The following is a 19,750-nucleotide window of genomic DNA, read 5'->3' as shown; positions in this document are numbered from 1 at the left end:
AGAATGCTTGTATTTTTCATGAAATTACTGATCAAGTCGGTTAAGTATGCAATGAATTTTGAATCGATGCTTAATATAGCTAGCTATTCAATAAATTAATGATAGAATGTTGAAACATAAAAAAATAATTTAACTTAATTATACTATAAGCAATATATATATATATAATATTTATAAAGACAAAGTTGTTTACGATAATATTAACTACAATGCCATTTAGAATCGCATAAAACCTTATTTATTGATATATTGGATTTTGCAATAATACCTTTTAAAACCCTGACATGATAGCCTTTAATTCAGAACTTTAATTAAAATAATCCTGTGTATTTCAATTTAGTAACAAAGACAAACAAGCGAGACGAACCATATTGATTACTTCACCCTTTAACGAGATGTAGATCACTTTATGAAATAACTAGTTAATTATCAAATACAAGTATTTATATTTAATCGATTTGATTAGTTATTTTATGAAATAACATTTATGCTTTTGCAATAAACGTATTTTCAAATTAATAATAAAAGGCCATGCAACTTTATTGATTTGCATGGCCTTTTGAAGTCAAGTTATTTAACCATAGAATTAGAAACATGCCTATTATATTGTAATTTTCCTGAAGGATTTTTTTTTAAAAAAAATCATGTTTTCTAAACATAGTATTTTTCTTAGTGCAAAATTTTTTTTTAAGTAACTCAGAAGAAGCACTGTAAATACAGAGTGAGTCGAAATTTATAATGTACAAAAATATATGTCAGTTTTTAAGTTATAAATTTTTGTAAGGTTTTTTGCTCACTCTACATTGTCTTTTTAAGTACATATATTTCATCTAAATACGGGGAAAAAAAACATGTTTCACAGTATTTATTTTAATATGCTACAAAATGTTGAAAGAAAGTTTACAAGAACTAAATGATTACTATAATTAAACATTTTATTTCAAATAATTCCTACGCCTTGAACGTTAAATTATAAAATTCCGGCTTCTTTTCCCTCTCTGCTAGTGTATCGAGTATACTCTTGGGAGGTCTAATCTTGCGACCACAGTATCCGTCTTTTCTGTGCCAAAGACCGGACCGAGGGCGCTTGCCCATTGCCCGCAGACGATTGGGGCTGCCGATGGGGATACTCCCATGCTCGATGTTGGACACCTGTCCGACCACCACCATGCACTTTTCATCCAATAAAAGCTGCCTTTTGGAAGGCAACTGCAACAGACACTTATTGTCCATTTTCCTAATGTACTGCGCGGACGATCCCGCCGCCCGGCAGAACAAGGCTCCTCCGCCCGGGGTCACTTCGATGTTGTGGACAACAGTTCCTATGGGAAGGGCACCTATGGCATAGGCATCGCCTTGCACCGGACGAACTGTAATGAACAATAAAACATTTTTTAAAGCATATTCTTATTAGGGGCGTAAATGCAGAAATTGTAATAGAAAGGCATAGGGTGTACTTCCGCTTCCTACACCTCAGTACAATTTTACTTTCTCGTATAAGAGAAAGTATTATAATGATCAAAAAATTCAAACTCGAGAATTTGACGAATTCCCACGTTCTACACCTCTCCGAGTTCGAAAAACACATTTTTGAAAAATGGTTATCTCTCTACCTATAACAAAGGTAACTCAAAAACGCTTTGAGCTAGACTGATAAAATTTGGTATGAGGTCTTAACACCAAATTTTGAGCAAATTCCTATTAAGTCTATCTGATTATACTACAAGCAAATTTCTATTCAGTTGTCCCAATATACATTAACACGATAATTACAAAACGAAGAAAGTTAGATAAATAAAATTCGGCACACTGATTTAATATCCATCAAATTTTGAACCAATCCAACAAGGTCTCTACATCACACGTACTTACTATTCTTACAATATGTAAACGCGATAACACAATGACTTAAATATATCATATTTGGTATGGGATTTTTGACTATAAGTTGTAGTTTTGAGTTAAAGTTTTGCTTTGATCGGCTGGAAAACACAAGCACAAAACACAAATTTGATTTTCGGGTACTATTAACCACTTGTCATATTTAATCACCAAAAACTTCACCAAGGAACACGATCGTATTCAGTAAAAATGCAAAATTCATGCCAAAGGTTAATGTTTCTTAACGTTTGTACATAATTATCGTGCAAGATGTTCTTTGCAATAATATTTTTATTAGAGAGTGTGTGAGAAAATGTGGGGGGGCCGCCCGCTGGTTTGCTGGTTTAAAATCCCATATAGTTTGATTTTGCTCTATTAGTCACAAAGAATTTTCAATGAAGAGCAATTCATAAATACGTTTAATTCCAATAAAACCGGGGGTTTTGTTGTTGTTTTTTTTTCCAATACCACAATGAATTTAGACTTTAGCATAGAATACAGAATCAAATGTGGGTGGCTGATCATAGCTTTTAATAATTTCCATAAAAAGAAATAATTTTGAGATTCTGATTTGACCAAAATAATTCTAGATCTTTTTTCTTGAGCTTGGACTGCTGGATTGTAATAAAATATCCCGTTATGATTTTTTTTTTATATATATATATTTGGGATAGAGGGGCAGAAGGTGAAGAATTTAGCCAAAATGTTTTTAATATATTCCTCAAGAGGCTTAATTTAAAATTCTGGCAGTAGAAACCATATTTTATATATATATAAGCATATTTCTGAAAAGTAGAAGGCAGGTTTGAAGACATAGAAGACATAGAAGACGCTTTGTATTTATAATTTTCCACAAATCAGTTTTTTTATTTTCTTGACAAATTTTATTGAAATATCCCAATCATAAATCCCATAAATCCATCTTCATCCCATTTTCGGGATCAAAAGGGATTATTGAGGGTTCTATTTGATCATTTTATTCTTTATCAGTTTATTTTCTGAATTTTGAGGTCAGACACATTTGTTTTATCTTGGTCAGTCATTTTTTCAGATCTTAACAACATTAAAGTACTTTTCACATAAAAAACATTATTAATTTATGCATAAAATTTTAAAAAATAATTTGATAAAAGACTAAAAATTTAATATTTTAAATAATACTATAAAATAATTTGCAATAATTCTAAAATCTAAATAGGAAAATCAAAACAAAAGAAAAGCACCCAATATAAATCTTGATTTTCACCCATTGACCCAGGAAACACGAATCACCTTTTTAAGAAATCACAATAGGTAATTTTGAGCACTGATTAACCGGAACTTCTCTATGATGAAACACAAGGGTATTGAGCCGGAGTGTCGGATGAGGTCACAGGTTACGGCAAGAGTAGCGATGATGCGGTAACAAAAACGGAAGCATCCTCATTCGTAGAATTTCAGCGACGTGATGTGATCTGAAGACGCTATGGAATAACTCGCAAGGACGCAAGGGAGGTAACTCGGCAGAACGGAACCATCTTCAGAGTAACGGCGAATCAAGGAGACGTAACGTAACATCAAATTGCCTCTCATTCCAGAGATTTAATTCTTTTAATTCATTTGAACGTTTTTTTTTTTTTCACAGGAAACTATCCTTGTCGACTAAATAAAATGTAATGTTATTTTGTTTGAAGCAGAATGCGGGTTGGACAAGCAGTAAAGAGACTTTGTATTTTAACTTCGTTTTATTTTCTCCTGGGAGACAGGCATGATTTATTTACAAGAAGGCGCAGCGTAAGCAGAAGTAAGAAAAAGGAACGAAACAAATGATCACTAGTCTTATATAACATGGGATTTTCGGCCACGCGCCAATTCAATACATGTTAACCTTTGAGAAGGGCAACGGAAGTATCACTTTCACTCGATACGTAGAACCGATTGCGCAGTAATTTTTACACAGCTTCAGTTGAATTAATTAAACAGAAAGTGGAATAGTATCAGGAAATAAGAGAATGAAATTACTATGGCCTAAATTAAGATAAATCTTTGGAAATTAATTTGGTTTAAATTAAGAGTTTAAAATATCATTACACATTATATATATAAATACTCATAATCACCTGGAATACGAGGAATATATGACGATGTTTTAATAATATCACCAACTTTGACGCCGTCTGTAGCTATGATCCAGCGTTTGTGATCACCAGACGCCACCAAAGCTATCCAGGCGGTCCTGCATGGGTCGTAGCGGACTTGCATTACTCTCTCTTCCAGGACACTCCCATCCGCCGGACCCTCCCTCTTGTAGTCCACCCACCGGAACTGCTTCTTGTGACCGCCACCGATGGTTCGAACGACGACGCGCCCTGAAACAATATAGTCATCAGAACAAAGCTGTAACTTAGCCCTCATTTTCTCTTGACGAGATTCTCAACTAGTGCTCTATTAGAATTGATTGTTAAAATCTAACAAATGTTCAAGCATTAAAAATAAAAACAGATTTATTATGGATAAAATAAACTGACAGAAAGTAAGATACTACTAAAAGGAATTTTATATTGACATTTTATTCGATTTTAATAAACAAATCTAACGCATTATCAGCAAGGAGCTCTTTTTACTCGAAGCATTTTATGGAGAAACGAGGCTGATGTTACTTACTGCCGAAGCAATAAAAACGTTCTTTCCTGTCCTTCTAAATATGCTTAACACATCTTCGAATGGGAAGTAAACAAAAAGTTTTCATGAAACTCAGAGCAACAAGGATGAGGAACAAAAGGATGCACAAAACATCTCAAAAACAGTTTCATTTAAAATAGCATGGCACAGTATTTAAGAATGAGATTTATGATCATACAAAATTGATATATCACTTATAATCGTAAAGTAAATATATTTCATGAAATCCTTAAGTGGTGCGACACTTGAATCTAAAAGTTCATTTTAAATAATTTTAAAATAATTATTTTAATGTTTTAAAATAATTATTTAAAACTATTTTTAACAAATTATTCCTTTATGTAACTAAAAATGCTAACAGTTATATAAAAAATCTACACGAAGATTTGTTGGTATAAATGTGCGGGATTGCCACTTCGGTTACAAAACCGGAAAACTGATCCCTGCAGATTAGTTGGCCTAAAATCGAGGCTGCAGCAAACAACAGAAATCTTATTATTTCAACTCTTAGTTTTTAAAAGTTTTGTAGGTGGACCTAAGACTATTTTTATAAAACACAGAAATTATTCAGAATTAAGATATAGAACACCATCATACATCAAATTAGCTTGAAGTATACTAAAATTGAATTCAAGAATTAAGTTCATATCCACAGAAGGTAGCAGTATCATGCAAAAATCAAGATGGAAAAAAGATGAAGAGAAATGCATTCAGTTTAAATATGTGTAAAGCTTTGCAGGTTCATTCACCTTATTGATTATTAGATAGATTTAAGTCTTCGATAAATTTTTCTGTGATGTGTATAATAAGAGAACTACTTACTATTTCATGAAAAGTATTTGTTGGTGATTTATAATAGCCGCTATTGAAAAATTTATTTTCTGCAAAAACGGCGCAAATCGAAAAATTTGGGAATTATTTTTCTATGATTCAAATCTCCCCTATTCCACCGTCCTGGATAGAAAGTAAATATAAACATGGACTTGTATAGCAACTTCATCTAGCAGAAGTAAAAGACAAAAATACAAAAAAAAAAAAAAAAAAAAAAAAGGAAACTCTTTTTTGCTAATATAAAACTGAGAGAAAGGCAGCAAGATCCCATGAAACAAATCAAAAAATGAAATGGTATCTGATTTATTTAAACCATGTATGTATGAAGAAACCATGTATGAAAAAAAAATTCTTATATTATTTTGTATTATTTATCTATTTAGAAATCCAAATTTCTAAATAGATCATTACATTTAACTCAGAAAAATTTGAAGCAGAAGGAAAGAATCTTAGTAATTTATTAACTAAAGACAGTATTTTCCTGCATGGAAAAGAATAATTATAACAGGATTAACTGAAAATCCATCACCTGTTTCGGGATGTCTTCCACCCATTTTGATGATAGGCAGCGGCCGCGTGGTATACTGTCCGTCCTCTGGCAGCACGGGTCTCCAGCCGTATTTACTTTTTTCAGGCGGCACGACGCCTTCCCGAACAGGCCGTCCACCACCACGGATCTTGCGGAACACTCTCTCATTGCGCCAAGCGTACCGGACAGCGGTCACGCAATGGTTAACCAAAGAGTCCACACTAGCGCAATCTACTCGCACCATAGTCGATTTCAGAGTGTCTGTCAATAACCTCTTCTGCAAATTCAAGGTCAGTGACAATATGTTCAGCACAGACATTCTGATCCTGCTGGAGAAAGAAAAAAGTAAAATGAGAATTGCCCATACTGAATGTGAGATTTCGGACATCTGGAATATCACTATCAGCTGAATCAAGCCTACTTGATGCACATGCAAATTTCCACCTCCTTTCAAAGCTAGTTCGATGCTGATTTTGACAGAATTTTCGATTCTGATTGAATTTTCATGCCAATCGAGAATTAGTAGCATCAATACTTTAAGTTTGGATTTTAAGGTATCGTCTTATATCAGCGGAATGTATGTTGTTTGAATGAATGTATATTGTATGTATTACTTTTTATTCCGCATGCTTTTCTTAGTACGCACATTTATATTTTTTAAAAATATTATAATTTTTCAAGTTTTTAAAAACTGCTCTTTTTTAATTTTCCTAATATTTTTTTATTAAATTATTTCATTTTGTATTTAAGATAATTTTTAATGGTTGAGCTGTTCACCCACCATTTAATAACTATCTTAGTTTTGGTGATCACCGAACTTGATCGATTACTTAATGAAAATTTGACTTGTGATTTGACAGAATTTTTGTGATCATTGAGGAGCTGCCTTGAGAGCATCTTCTGATTTGATTCAGAGGTATTGCTTTGGAATTGCTTCATATTTGATGAAGCCATAGCCTTTATATAACTTGGTGGTTTCTATTGCGACATTTTGTTGCAGTTTCATCAATTGAAACAGAATTATGTCACAGCTGGCGAAGCAGCTGATGAGCTTGTCTTGCGCAAGTTGTTCTACAAGGAGTTTTACAAGTCATCAGCTTTTAATGAAATAACAATTGGTCAAATTAAACCAGTGCGATCTGCTTTTCCCTTTGATTATTTTGAATATCGAAATAATTTGTAAGATTTACGATAATGTTTTTTTATTATGACCAGTAGATCGGGGGGGGGGGAAGACTTCGGATTTTGAAATATTATCACCAGACATAAAAAATTTTTTAGAAACATTTGTTGAATTATCTGAAAATATCTGTTTTCTGCTACCAGTAAGGCACTGTTGTTGCATACTGAAACATGTTGTACGTATTTTGATACTTATTATTTAGTACTCGAATATTCAGTTTATTTGAATCTAAAAGAGTAAAGTATTTTTTAAAGCAGTTGCTGAACAAAATAATTGTGACAGAAAGTAAACTTCCATTGCCATTGATTTCAAGACTAATGATATGTTGCACATATGTGTTTAGTAAACAATAGGAGACAGATTCAGAGATACAGCTTTCGAAATGGTTTTCATTCGTTTATCATAACAGAATTTTAACAACTTTAGTTTTCTGAAAATTAAAGAAAACGGTTTTCTATTTTCGTCATTTTTTTCCTTAATTTATAAATTAAAAGGGGACTGAGACCATAGAACATTATTCCATATGATATTAAACTTTTAAGAGATACGTGGCATAAAGCGGTTAAGAATTGCACTAAAACCGTGGATTACTCGTTATAGGCTCAACGCTTGGTAAAGTCGCCAGACATTTTCCCATGGAACAATCACTCTTCGAATCTCAATTATATTTAGTAGTTAATAGTGTTTCATCTTACAATGAAATATAAAATTTGCATTCCTTATTATAATAAATTGGGTTGATAACGCTATTCATATGCTTGGATAACCTTTCGTTCCCTTACCAACTTAGAAAAACAATACAAAGATAGTAATTGCCTATATTAGCAATAAAAATATTAAAAAAATAACTTAAAATGTAACATTAAAATGATTTTTCGGAGCTTTTAAAATAAAAATTGGAAGAAAAAAAAATTATATCGTCGTATAAATCGACTTTTATCCTGAATTTATCTTTTGAGCTTTGTCATTATATGCACATGCGTAAATTCTCGAAATGCATAACAAAATTTAAACTTATAAAAACTCGAATAGAAAGAATTAAATAAAAAAATGTACTTTAAAAAATGAGGTGGCATTCGAATATTTCTTAAAACAAATCTGGGTTGAATCTAAATTAAAATAAAGAATTTTTTTAATGATACTTATCTATTAATTGGACAAATACTATAAAAGGTGTTAAAATTAAATAAGGTTAAGAATCTACTGCCAAAGAGATATATTTGAAGTTCTGATGTGTACATGATTTTTAAGCTTAATTTATAAGTATATTAAAATTTATCTTATAATTGTCACTATTATTTTGAGAAGATACTTCGTATTTAAAATCAATAGAACATTAAAAAATTTGTTTGAACTAAATATATCTAAATTGTAATATATCTGTTTGTAATTATATCTGCAAATCAAGGATATATAGTTCTTTTATTATATTCAAATAGACAGCTGTTGCTGAAATCTTTCAATTTAGAAACGGAAAACAATTTATTTTAGATAAGACATGCCTAAAGCAACCATTTTTATACATTCAATTCTTTTAGGGTCTTAATATAAATATTGACAAACATTTTTTAGAAAAGTGAGAAATAATGAAGGGCAACAAAAAAAAAACATTTAAATTTTCATCAAATTCTATCCTATTTTCGTTTTCGAAAAGTGGGAATCACGCAAATGCAAACGCTCGGTTAATCAGCTTGTCTATCTTAACAAACTTGTCCCCTCGAGTCATTTCCATCGATACCAATTTGTAAAGATGCAATAATAAATAAGAAAATTACAGACGTGTTCTTTCTGTCTCTCACTTTTTCTGTTGTTGTTGACGTCTGTACAAAGAAGGACTTTCTATATTCCAGCCATTATTGGTGAAGTTCTCTGGGACAACTTCCTACGTTCCAATCAACAGAAAGGTTAAGGAACATTGATTTTTTTTTTTTTTAATTGAATACTTTTCACAGAATTGTAATTCTTGAAACAATTAGGGTTCTTAAAAATTATACCCTTACCCTTATTTTTAATACGAACCATGGATATATTTAACTAACTAAATAATTCAAATATAAAAACAATTTAAAACTTTGATTCCAAATTTGCAACAATTTGAATTGTAGATAACATTTTAACATGATGTTAAGAAGAAATTTAAGGGCCAGAAAAAAAATGTATTACCAACAAACTTAAAAACTAGCCAAATTTTAAAATATATGCACAATATAAGAACTACTTAAATCCTAACAGCCTCCAAAAAAGTATTTGTTTCAAATAAATCTTAAAATGCTTATGTCAAATATTTATATGCTTTATTTTTTCCATAAAAATGAAAAATTAAGATTAATAAAAAATTAAGATTATTTCGAAAAAATGAAAATTAATTTTAATTAAAATTAAAAATTACTTCCTGATAATTAAATTATTTAAATTATCAGGAAAGGTAATGGAAAACAAGGAACTTGGAATGGCAACTACAGTAAATTTTAAATTTACTGTCAGTCTTATTTTGAAAGACGAAAAACATTTTCCCCTTTTTATTGCTTTTGAATGCTGGTTTGCTTTAGCAGTAGCCAATTCCAAAAACTTGCATTACGTGGTAAACTATACATTTCCATAAATATAATATTCTGAGTAAAATGCAATTTTTATTTTTGGATTTTCTTCCTAGAGCCAGTTTAATGTTCTATATAACCCATGATAATGTTTGCCATAGGGCAGTTAGAAACATGTTTTTAATGTAATAAAAATCTATATTCTTCCTACATCTGGAATAATGTATTATATTAGAAACTGATATTAAATCTGATAGTAGAGGAGTCTCTCCTGTCTTTAATGTGTTTATTATTTTATGTCAAATCAACAATTAACAATTTTGATGAATCTACAAGGTCAACAACATCTGTCACAAATAAAAATGCTATTAATAATGATGTGATACGATACTGTTTTTTATTCTTTTGAAAAAGAAACATGAAAGTAACTTATCTCAAATCATCCATATTAAATAAGTATATTTTGACCGATTATGTAGAAAGTAGAAGAAATGAATATATATTATTCATAAGTTGAGAGACTAAGAAAGTTGCTATTGGTCAATAGAATGTTACAGGCCTTAAAAGAACTAATTTAATTAAAACAAAATTTGTTTTGTGATTAATAATAATTTGCAATTTCTGAGAGTCAGATAAAAACTATATAATCCTATCCTATTGTTGAAGCAGATTTTTAGAAATAGAATAAATGTTAGAAAAAGATGACTTAAATAAGAGGTTGAATGCTCTGTTTGAAGTAGGATCTCTATTTTCTATTATTTAATTAAATTAGTAATCCTTACTCATTTTAATGTGTATTCCCAATTTTAAGATTTCTCTTTTCATGTCTCAGTCATATACACTTTTATAAAGACTCATTTTGCATCTTTTCTGAGAAAACAGGGAATCAAACAAGTATAATTTCTTCAAATCAAAGATATTTAATAACTATGATAGTTTATATGCAATATTCAGACAGAAATATTTTATATTTTCAGAACAAAATGTTTTTCTTAAAAAATAGATTTTCGGGATATTTGAGGAAGACTTTATTTTAAGGTCTAAGGCAATAAATAATTGGCACTTATTATTTCAAATATTCTCCTCAGATTAGTTTGTCACAATGATCAGAAAACAAATATGCCCTCAATTGTCTCTTGGGTAATTAGGATCATTTCAGAGTAATTATGAAAGTAGCTGTAACTGGTGAAATTTATTTAGGATGAAAGTCAATGTTTAGCGAGCCTTTCAGATCATAACTATGCACTCACATATATTACATGCATATTTTCATCTCATATGATTCTTTTAAATAAAAGAAAATGACAAATTCTGCTAATTCATTCCTGTTACACTGAATGACCCAATACATGCTCAAAGTAAATTAAAATTATATACATATTATAGATATTTAATATGAATTATTAATTATATTGAAATTAGTCATCTAAAATATCATGAATTCATTCTGAATATTATATAATCTGTTTTATAGAAATAAAGAGCTTATCACAGCAAGATAATCAGACAATTACTTTATCAATATTTTATTTATTTTGCATTCTTAGTCTAAAGAAATTAATTAACAGAATATTTAAAAATACTTCAGTCTATAAAAAAATTCAGCCAAATAAGACTATTGAGTATCTAGTTCAGTAAAAATAGAAAGCTCATCATGGAAAAATTCAGACAGTTATTATATGTATATTTTATTTAACTTGTATGGTCAACCTATTGAAAATAGTAGAACAAAATATTTTTAAAATAATTTTTTCTTTTACCTATAGTAAGAACAATGCACTAACACATAACAAGAGAAAAAAAAATGAGTAAAACTATAGAACATATAACAACAGCATATAAAAGATAGACAATTTCAATCACATGACAAATATTTTCTCGGCATCTTTAAAGTCAAAGACTTCTTTTGTACGAGGACAAGTAACTTTGCCTCCATTCTCAGCAGCCATTTGTTTCAGCGATTGTTCGCCATACACATATCCATTTGGCAACATCAGAGGGTGGTTGTGTTCATTAAGTGGTTCCCCAGATATATAGCAGACTAGTCGTGACTGAGAACAATGAGAATAGGGTAAGGACTGAGCCAACTTATTCAAGGCTGGACTACACACAGGACAATCTGGATTACGCTCACCTTCAGATTTATAGCAAATTGGAGTTTTTAATGCTGATAAGCCTGCCTGAAGAGATACAGAAAACACAGATATATTACTAAGCTGATACAGCTTGAAATTATCATGTCTGAACTGCAAAACGAGCTTATTCCAGCGATCTTCATCAAAGTATTCCTTATAAGGATGAACTTGAGTACAAAGTGGAAAAGCTAATAATCCCATAACATGCTGAACCTCTTTCATCTGATCTTCTTCAACACTAGCAAAATATTTCCTGGCATGCTTTATGGCTTCAATTCGAAGATCTTGACGAATCAGTTCAATGAATTCTTGCTGCCGTAAATTGAACTCCAAAGAACTTTTTAATTTCCTAAGTTTTGATTTGTTGTCATAGCACCAGTTCAAACAATTGACTGTTTCATGGCGAAGCAGAGATTCTTCAACATCCTTGGAGATGAGAAATAAATTAATATTGGTCAAATCCTCAATATTGGAGTGCTTGGCTAATTTCAAAGCTGTGTTGTAGTAACCACATCGCAGAAAGTGATCGACCAGCATACGATCCAATCTCTTTTTTTTCCACTGAGCGACGACCGTTTCTGAAGAACTGGCATGCTCTAATAAATGATCCAATCTCCGTTTGCAAACTTGGGCAGCTTCAAGCTCCTCGCTAACACTCCCTTCTGACTGGCTACTTACTAATTTGCGCTTCAGAATATTTAGTTTTTCTACGACCCCATTCAGTAAAACGTTTATTTCCCCTACAGTTGGAGATTTCTTGAGAAGACCTTTTTCTAAATCGGAAGCAGCATTCTGAACATGAGACACCTCACGATCTACAGTTTTTTGAGCAGTTCTAAATTTTTTATTTAAAACTTCATAAGGAACTTTTAATGTGGGATGCTCTAAAGCTTTCACTTCAGCCATTATCAAAACTTTCCAATAAAGAACTCAACACAGCAGAATCATTCGAAAACACAAATACATCGAACGCGTAACTTGATACAATCTAATATACTAATTTATAAGACTTAATAACTAAAGCAAACAAACTTCTTGCAATATTTAGATTACAGGGAAATAATGATAGATATAACTAAGGATAAGGTGGGATGCTACGCATCGAAATTTTTGTTTACAACAGAACAAATAATGTCTGTCACAACGGTGTCCTACATCTATCAACAAACATTCGAAATTAAAATATAATAGAAAAAAATATCATACCTTTAGTGACCAGTTTCAAAATATGGAAAAATTAGATGAAAAAATGTTTCTTTACAATTTATTTAGCTTAAGAAACGTTTATTTAAAGGCATTATGAATAGATAAATAAATAAAAGTTTATGTGCGGAACTGCTATTTTTTCGCAGTGCGCAGTTAAGATGGACATACACTTATTTAATTAATATAAAAAAATTACTCAGCTGAGTTCATAATTTATTCAACAACATGAAATAAGATACTTCACAATCTTTCCAATCTAAATTTTATTTACTTATTAAAAGCAAGTCAATAACTTATAAAACCTCAAGCTCATACCAACTTTATGAAGCCTAGTATCCAGAAGCTTGACAAACATCTGATAATATTTATTCCAATTTCAAGCTTATTGATGTCCAAAAGATTTCCATGAGTCTGATGATATGTTTAAACTACAAAAAACGAGTTCATTCGGACCATCTCCCTAGCAGCACATGTCAGTAATATTCAACCTCAACTTCAACTTCAACTTCTGTACTGTTTACATTCAGGAAATAGGTGAGTACAATGACAGCGAAGTGAGACTCGTTAACCGGAGGACGCTTGAACCCCCCATTTGAAGTTGAAAGGGGGGAGAAATGGGGGGAAGCAGCACTGGAGGACGGATTTCATTCCGGTAGTGATGGAAATGGGGGAATCGATGTATGGTTGCTTACGTAAAAGCTTTTTTCGCCAACATTTGAAAATTTATTCACCCGCCAAGAATGAAGCGCATTTTTGGAATGTGCAGGGTGGAGTGTGGACGAATGTCGGTTGGATCTATGATGAAGGCAGACCTTATTTATGCACGATCTTTTTTAATAAAAGAATTATTACATCGATAATATATTTATTTTTGCTCATAATTAAGTTTTAGGAATCTAATTTTTGACTAGAAATTAATGTTGACTGTGGCTGAGAACAGTGGGAACTTGTGAAAGCTGAATTTTCTACAGGCGCCTTCGATTTATAATTAATTAAATGGCAAGAAACTAACTCATAATTAAATTCTATCTTCTATTGGTTTGTTAAATGAAATTTAAAGTTTTCACAAAGTAATGGAATGAACTTACAAGTTTCATTTAAATTCTTAATGGAAGCTAAAAATGATGCTTTATTCGGAATACAAATTCGATGTAGTTTTAATTTTATTTCTTGCAATTTGGCTGTATTCATTGGAAAGTATTTTAGTTTTTTTATACTATTAATTTTAATGCCCATATTTTGTTTGTTTGTTGTTGTACAAAACTAAATGTTTTTTTAAAAATTAGCTAAAAAAAATTTTTAATGATGCTTTTAAAAAATTATATATATATTTTTACCTAATTAAGTAATAAATTAGTATTATAGAACATTTAAAACATTTTTTATAACTGAAGGCATGTTTTGATTTTGTTATTTGCTAGTATTTATAGTAGCAATAAAGCATTTATATTTTGTGGTCTAAAAATTGCAATAATAAAAATCTGTAATCTCTTTCTTGCAGTTTTTTCCATTCTTTTTTTTTTAATGTTGATAATGTGCATGATGAACTCTTTAAAATTTGTTTTCAAATTGAATAATTCATACTTGTAAAAATATCCATTGTAAAGATATATATATATAATTTTAGCTAAGTTTTTGATAAAATATGGCTTATTCTCTGTTAAGAAAGTATGATAACCAAAAATCCTCAAAGGAATCATCAAAATATTCAATATTTCCTATTTAATAAAAACTAATTTTTGTTTTGTTAAAATAAGATTTATATTGAATTAAAAATTATATGCATTAGCTGATTAATATTACATGATTTTAAAAAGTACTTTTTCAATACATATATTTCTTATTCTAATTTATTAATTTTTTTTTCATAAATGCTTAATACATTTATTTATGCATACAGCAATTTAATTCTTCTTTTAATGCTAAAAATCAGAATTTTGATTGAAAGTAGCCAAACTAAATTTGAAAAAGTAATAGAATCAATTATTTCTAATTATATGATTGGTGTAATAATATTTTAAAAGAAAAATTGCATTAAAAATTCTAATATCTTGGATAAATTTGTTCTAAATGTTGAATTTTCTACTTTTATAATAATGCACAGAAGTTAAAACTTTTTTTAAAAATTTAGAATGTAATTTTTAATTTCAAAAAATAAAAATTATTTTTTAATTTAATTTTAAAATATTAGTATATTCTAAGTTAGTCAATAGAATTTTCAATTAAATTGTAAAATATCATTTGTTAATTTTTGCATAATATTTAAGTCATATTTTATGCAACACTTACATTTTCTCAAGAAATTTTTCTTTTTTTTTAGTTTTTTGAAGCTTAATTTCTTCTCATTTTGATTTTCAATAATAATTCATGAAATAAAAATAATTTGCTCCACAAGCATTCATTATTGTAATATACAAATGTATATTAGTTAACCAAACCATTAACAAAATAAGAAACATTTACTCCACCTTAAAAAATGCTATACTAATATTGTTTTAACTGATTCAAATGAGTGGATAAATACCGTTTGATGAATAGTTCCGAGATATTGTGTAAAAAAAATTATAAAGGATGATGAAAATCCTTAAAACTTATGAAACTTATATACTTTATATACCTACTTTATCTTTTAAAATTAAGGTTTTGACTAAATTATTAAAAAACACAATTTCAATGAGGATATAGAAAAAAAAATGTTTTAGAAAAATAAAATGGGAAAATAATTTTTATTGTTTTAAAGTAATGATAATTACAATAGAATAATGAATTTTAACACTGTTTATGTTAAATTGAAAAAAAAATATTTACAATTTAGAATCAATAATAAAAATAATAATCTCTGAATCAAATTATCTGCAAATTCATTTGTTCAATAGGAATTTAATAACTTGGAGAATATGACTTTAGTCACTTGGAGACTTTAAATCAACTTCCATTGTTCCCATTACAAAAACATGAAGAAAGGCTAATTTCCAAAAATAATTTAGTATTGATTCAATTCACCTTCAGTAAAAATTTTAAACTACTGACACAAATAGGTTAAAACTGTCTGAGTGGTTTAACTTACATATATCAATTGGATCAATAAAAGAAAATAGATGGCAATCAACTGAAGACAGATTTTATTCATTACAGAAAAAAGGATGGACAGAGAATGAATAATATCAGAAAAATCACAAAATATGTTCTGATCATTATTTTCACGAAGGAGTTTGTATGAAACCAGTATTTTAAAAATCAAAGTAGTTTTGTACATTTTAAATGCAACTGAAAGAACTTCCTGGGCCATTGTATTCACAAAAGAAGAAAAAAGAAATCTTTTAGCATATGAAAGAGCAGTTGAACTTGGATATGTATCATATAATTGGGAACTTCTAAAGAGAACTTGACAGGAAAAAAAAAAATAATAAACTTAATGAACAAAGAGAAAGCACAATCATTTACAATTGGAATATATGATATAATATATTCTCAAGATATTGTATCAAAGCTGATAATCTATGCAACTCCTCTCAAAATTCAAATTCTACCTCTAAAACATGATTCTTATTAATGCTTAAACCACAGCCTGAAAATTGGAAGGAAAAAAACTGTAAACAGTATCTTTCACTTTTGTTTCCAATATCATTTTAAATAAAAAAAAAAAAATCTTTCTTTTTTATTTAGTTAAAATTACTTTTTAAAAAATCGTCTACCTCTTTATTATTCATTGTAACTAAAAAGAATTTAAATTAAGTATGTTAAATGTATGATGTGTTATTCTTTGTTTTTTTATTAATTTTTTAAAAATTTTATGAAATAAAAAAATTATATACTTCCCTCCCTTTCTCTCTTTTATCTTTATACTTTTTCTGCCTCTTTATAACATTAGCATATAAGATCATACATTTTTTTTTATATGAATACAATTGAAAAATAAATAACCATTGTGGATATTTATCCTTAAAATTAGATACCTGAATGCTATCACTAATCAACTCGCACTAAACGAAAATTTTACTTTTGAAGAAAAATAATTATTTTGAGAATAAAAGAAACCTTGGTTAATGCTTCAGAAGAAAATTTCATAATTTCCAAATGTATTTTTTGAAGTTTTAAATACTAAATCTGAATGATAAAATGGTATTTTAACAAAATTTCGAATATGGCTGTGTTAATTTACCTAAGCATTTTTATTGAACAAATAAAATATCTTGAAGGGTACGAGAAATTGTGTTGTTTCAAGATGTCATCAGGAATTGTTTACCTCGTTTGTAGATTTTTCAGCTACTACTGCAAACATAATATTCCATTTTTTTTTTCAAAGATTATTGTTATCAAATAATATTATTGCTGTCATACTTTTTTTTTTTTTTGTAATCACTATATTGCATACCAACAAACGCGTAATGTTGAGTGACAGAAAAAACAAGTTTAAATTAATGACAAAAGAATAAATTCATCTTTACTTGATTAGTTAAATTTTGATAATCTTAGGAATTAAATGAATTTTATTACAATAATAAAAATTATTGTAGAAATACATTCTAAAATATTTTTTTAGTTTATTTATATTAAAAAGACAATTGTATGATAATGAAATTGGTATCAATAAAAGGATTTTGATATTAAGTTTGGAAAATGGTGTTAGTATCATTTTTGTACAATAATATATTTGGTAATTATAAGAGGAAAACATCAGCATTTTGTTTAGTTAAAATTATAACTGGAAATTTTGATGCATTGCATCAAAGCACACGCTTTCATCTTTTAAAGCATGTTTGATAAATTTTCAGTTTCTGGAGTCGGCAGTCTGTCTTATAACTCATGTTAAAGTATAGATAAATATATGAACAACTACATATTTCTTCAGTAAGATTGAAATTACAATTGCATATTTGTATATTGACCTAATGTTATTCTTTGATTTGATATCCACCGGAATGCAGCATCTTGTAAAATTTTTATTCATCTACTATTCTATTTAAAAGTGAAGGGTTTTTTTATCAATTAATTTTAATAAAATTTATTTTGATATTTTTCTTTTTTTTCTTTAGCATTTTAATCATCAAAATAAAATTGCTTAAATGTAGTTTCTCAAAGAAAGCTTATTTGCAGAAAAGTATTTCTTAGATAGCACAGTAACCGATGCTTTTATGAGCATAAAGAAAGAAAAATAGATACTTATGACAGTTCTGAAATTGATTTTTCCACTTCCATCTACTTATCTATCTCCGCTGCTTTTGAAAAGCTACCCCAATTTGCTTACGGCAACAAAACCACCGGGTGGTGGTAAGCAGATGCGCTCTTATCTAGTATCATATGTGCTAAAGTTGTAGGATTAACGGAATTTAATTACCTTTTAGAGAAAACTTGGTAAACAGTTAGAAAAGCTGTAGGGAATGCATATTTCTCATTCTTATAATGTGAGTGATTGATGGATAATGATTCTTTTTTATGGGATAATCAACATTTTTCCCACGCGAAACTTGATAATTACACTTTAACCCATGCCTGGAGATGGGAAAATTCAGTGAACTCATGATCTAATTTCCTTCAAACAAATGCCTTCATTTTATAAAGCCAAACGAATAAATTTTTATTGAATTAAAAAAAAAGACAAATTAAGGAATAATTAAACAGACAGTTATTTGTTTACACATATGATATAACAAAGTATTTGACATTCGCATTGGTCTGTGAATATCCATTCTGAACGGATGATTTTTAAGTAAAGTTGATTAAACTGAATCTATTTTTCCCTTGTAGCATATAAATATTACAAACACTTGATAAAGAATATTGGAATTATTATTACGATTTATTTCTTATTTAATATTTTTATCGGTGTATTTTAGTCAGTTTTTGAGTTCGCTGTTTTGAGCTGCATTTTAATATAGTTAATGTTTTGATAGCAATAATGGACAAAACCATTTTTTATACAACCATGTCGAATGAGTTTTATTTCAATATATAGTATGTATAAATATATATATAGAGAGAGAGATTAATTAAAATTATAGTTGTAAATTTTGATTAATTGCCTAAAAGTACACATTTTTATCCTCTAAATCACGTTTGCTAAATGTTAAGCTTTGGGGCGGCAGTCTGTCTTGTAACTCATGTTAACATATAGATAAACACATTAATAATTATATTATTCTTCAGTAAGACTGAAATTACGAACGGGTATCAGCATCTTACTCTAACGTTATTCTGTTGATTTAATATTCATTAAAAAGGACCGAGAAGAGCTATTTGGAAGGCAGCATATAGCAAAATTTTCATTAATCTGCTTAATGATGAAGATTTTTAACCAAAAAATTTTAATAACACGAGTTTTATATTTTCCCCTTTCTTGTTTGGTATTGTATTCATCAAAGAAAGAATTCGCTTAAAAGTAGCTTCTCAAATAAAGGCAATCGTTTGCAAAAATAAATTCAAGTTAAAATATCGATTTTTATTTATTCTTTTTTTTTTATTGGGCTCAATTTTTTATTCGGTTGATATGTCTAATTTTTCTGAAAAGGATGTTGCATTATTTACAAAAATTTTAACATGATTAAATTTATAGATTGGATGTTGTCTCTGAATTAAGTTAGAAAATTTATATGGCAAAAACATATTCGCTATTTCTGAAGGCTAGACCGTTCGACCGAAAGTTGGTTCGTAATTTGAATAATAAATGTTCACTAAGAAAAGTTTTTAAAATTGCAAATAGGTTTTTTTCTTTAAAAATTTATTGACGTTTTAACCCTTCGTCTCAATAACTTCGGAGCGTATTGTTGCATAGAAGTCATTCTTATGC

The 19,750-nt window shown here is 29.0% G+C and overlaps 2 protein-coding genes across 2 annotated transcripts; both read right to left on the bottom strand.

The window, feature by feature from the left end:
• Positions 1-850: 850 nt before the first annotated feature.
• On the bottom strand, positions 851-8,963 carry LOC129988325 (39S ribosomal protein L2, mitochondrial-like). Its single transcript, XM_056096530.1, has 4 exons — positions 8,885-8,963; positions 5,903-6,228; positions 3,981-4,229; positions 851-1,370 (listed from the first exon to the last, which is right to left on the bottom strand). The coding sequence occupies exons 2-4, from the start codon at positions 6,219-6,221 to the stop codon at positions 952-954; spliced, it is 987 nt and encodes a 328-aa protein (XP_055952505.1). The 5' UTR covers positions 6,222-6,228; positions 8,885-8,963; the 3' UTR covers positions 851-951.
• Positions 8,964-11,285: 2,322 nt separating this feature from the next.
• LOC129988324 (E3 ubiquitin-protein transferase MAEA-like) lies at positions 11,286-12,917 on the bottom strand. Its single transcript, XM_056096529.1, has one exon. It carries the CDS (start codon positions 12,661-12,663, stop codon positions 11,482-11,484), a length of 1,182 nt encoding a protein of 393 aa, XP_055952504.1. The 5' UTR covers positions 12,664-12,917; the 3' UTR covers positions 11,286-11,481.
• Between the last annotated feature and the right edge of the window lie 6,833 nt (positions 12,918-19,750).

The sequence above is a fragment of the Argiope bruennichi genome, chromosome 10, assembly GCF_947563725.1.
Source record: "Argiope bruennichi chromosome 10, qqArgBrue1.1, whole genome shotgun sequence".
Taxonomy (NCBI): Eukaryota; Metazoa; Arthropoda; class Arachnida; order Araneae; family Araneidae; genus Argiope; species Argiope bruennichi.
This window is presented reverse-complemented; position numbering and strand designations above follow the sequence as displayed.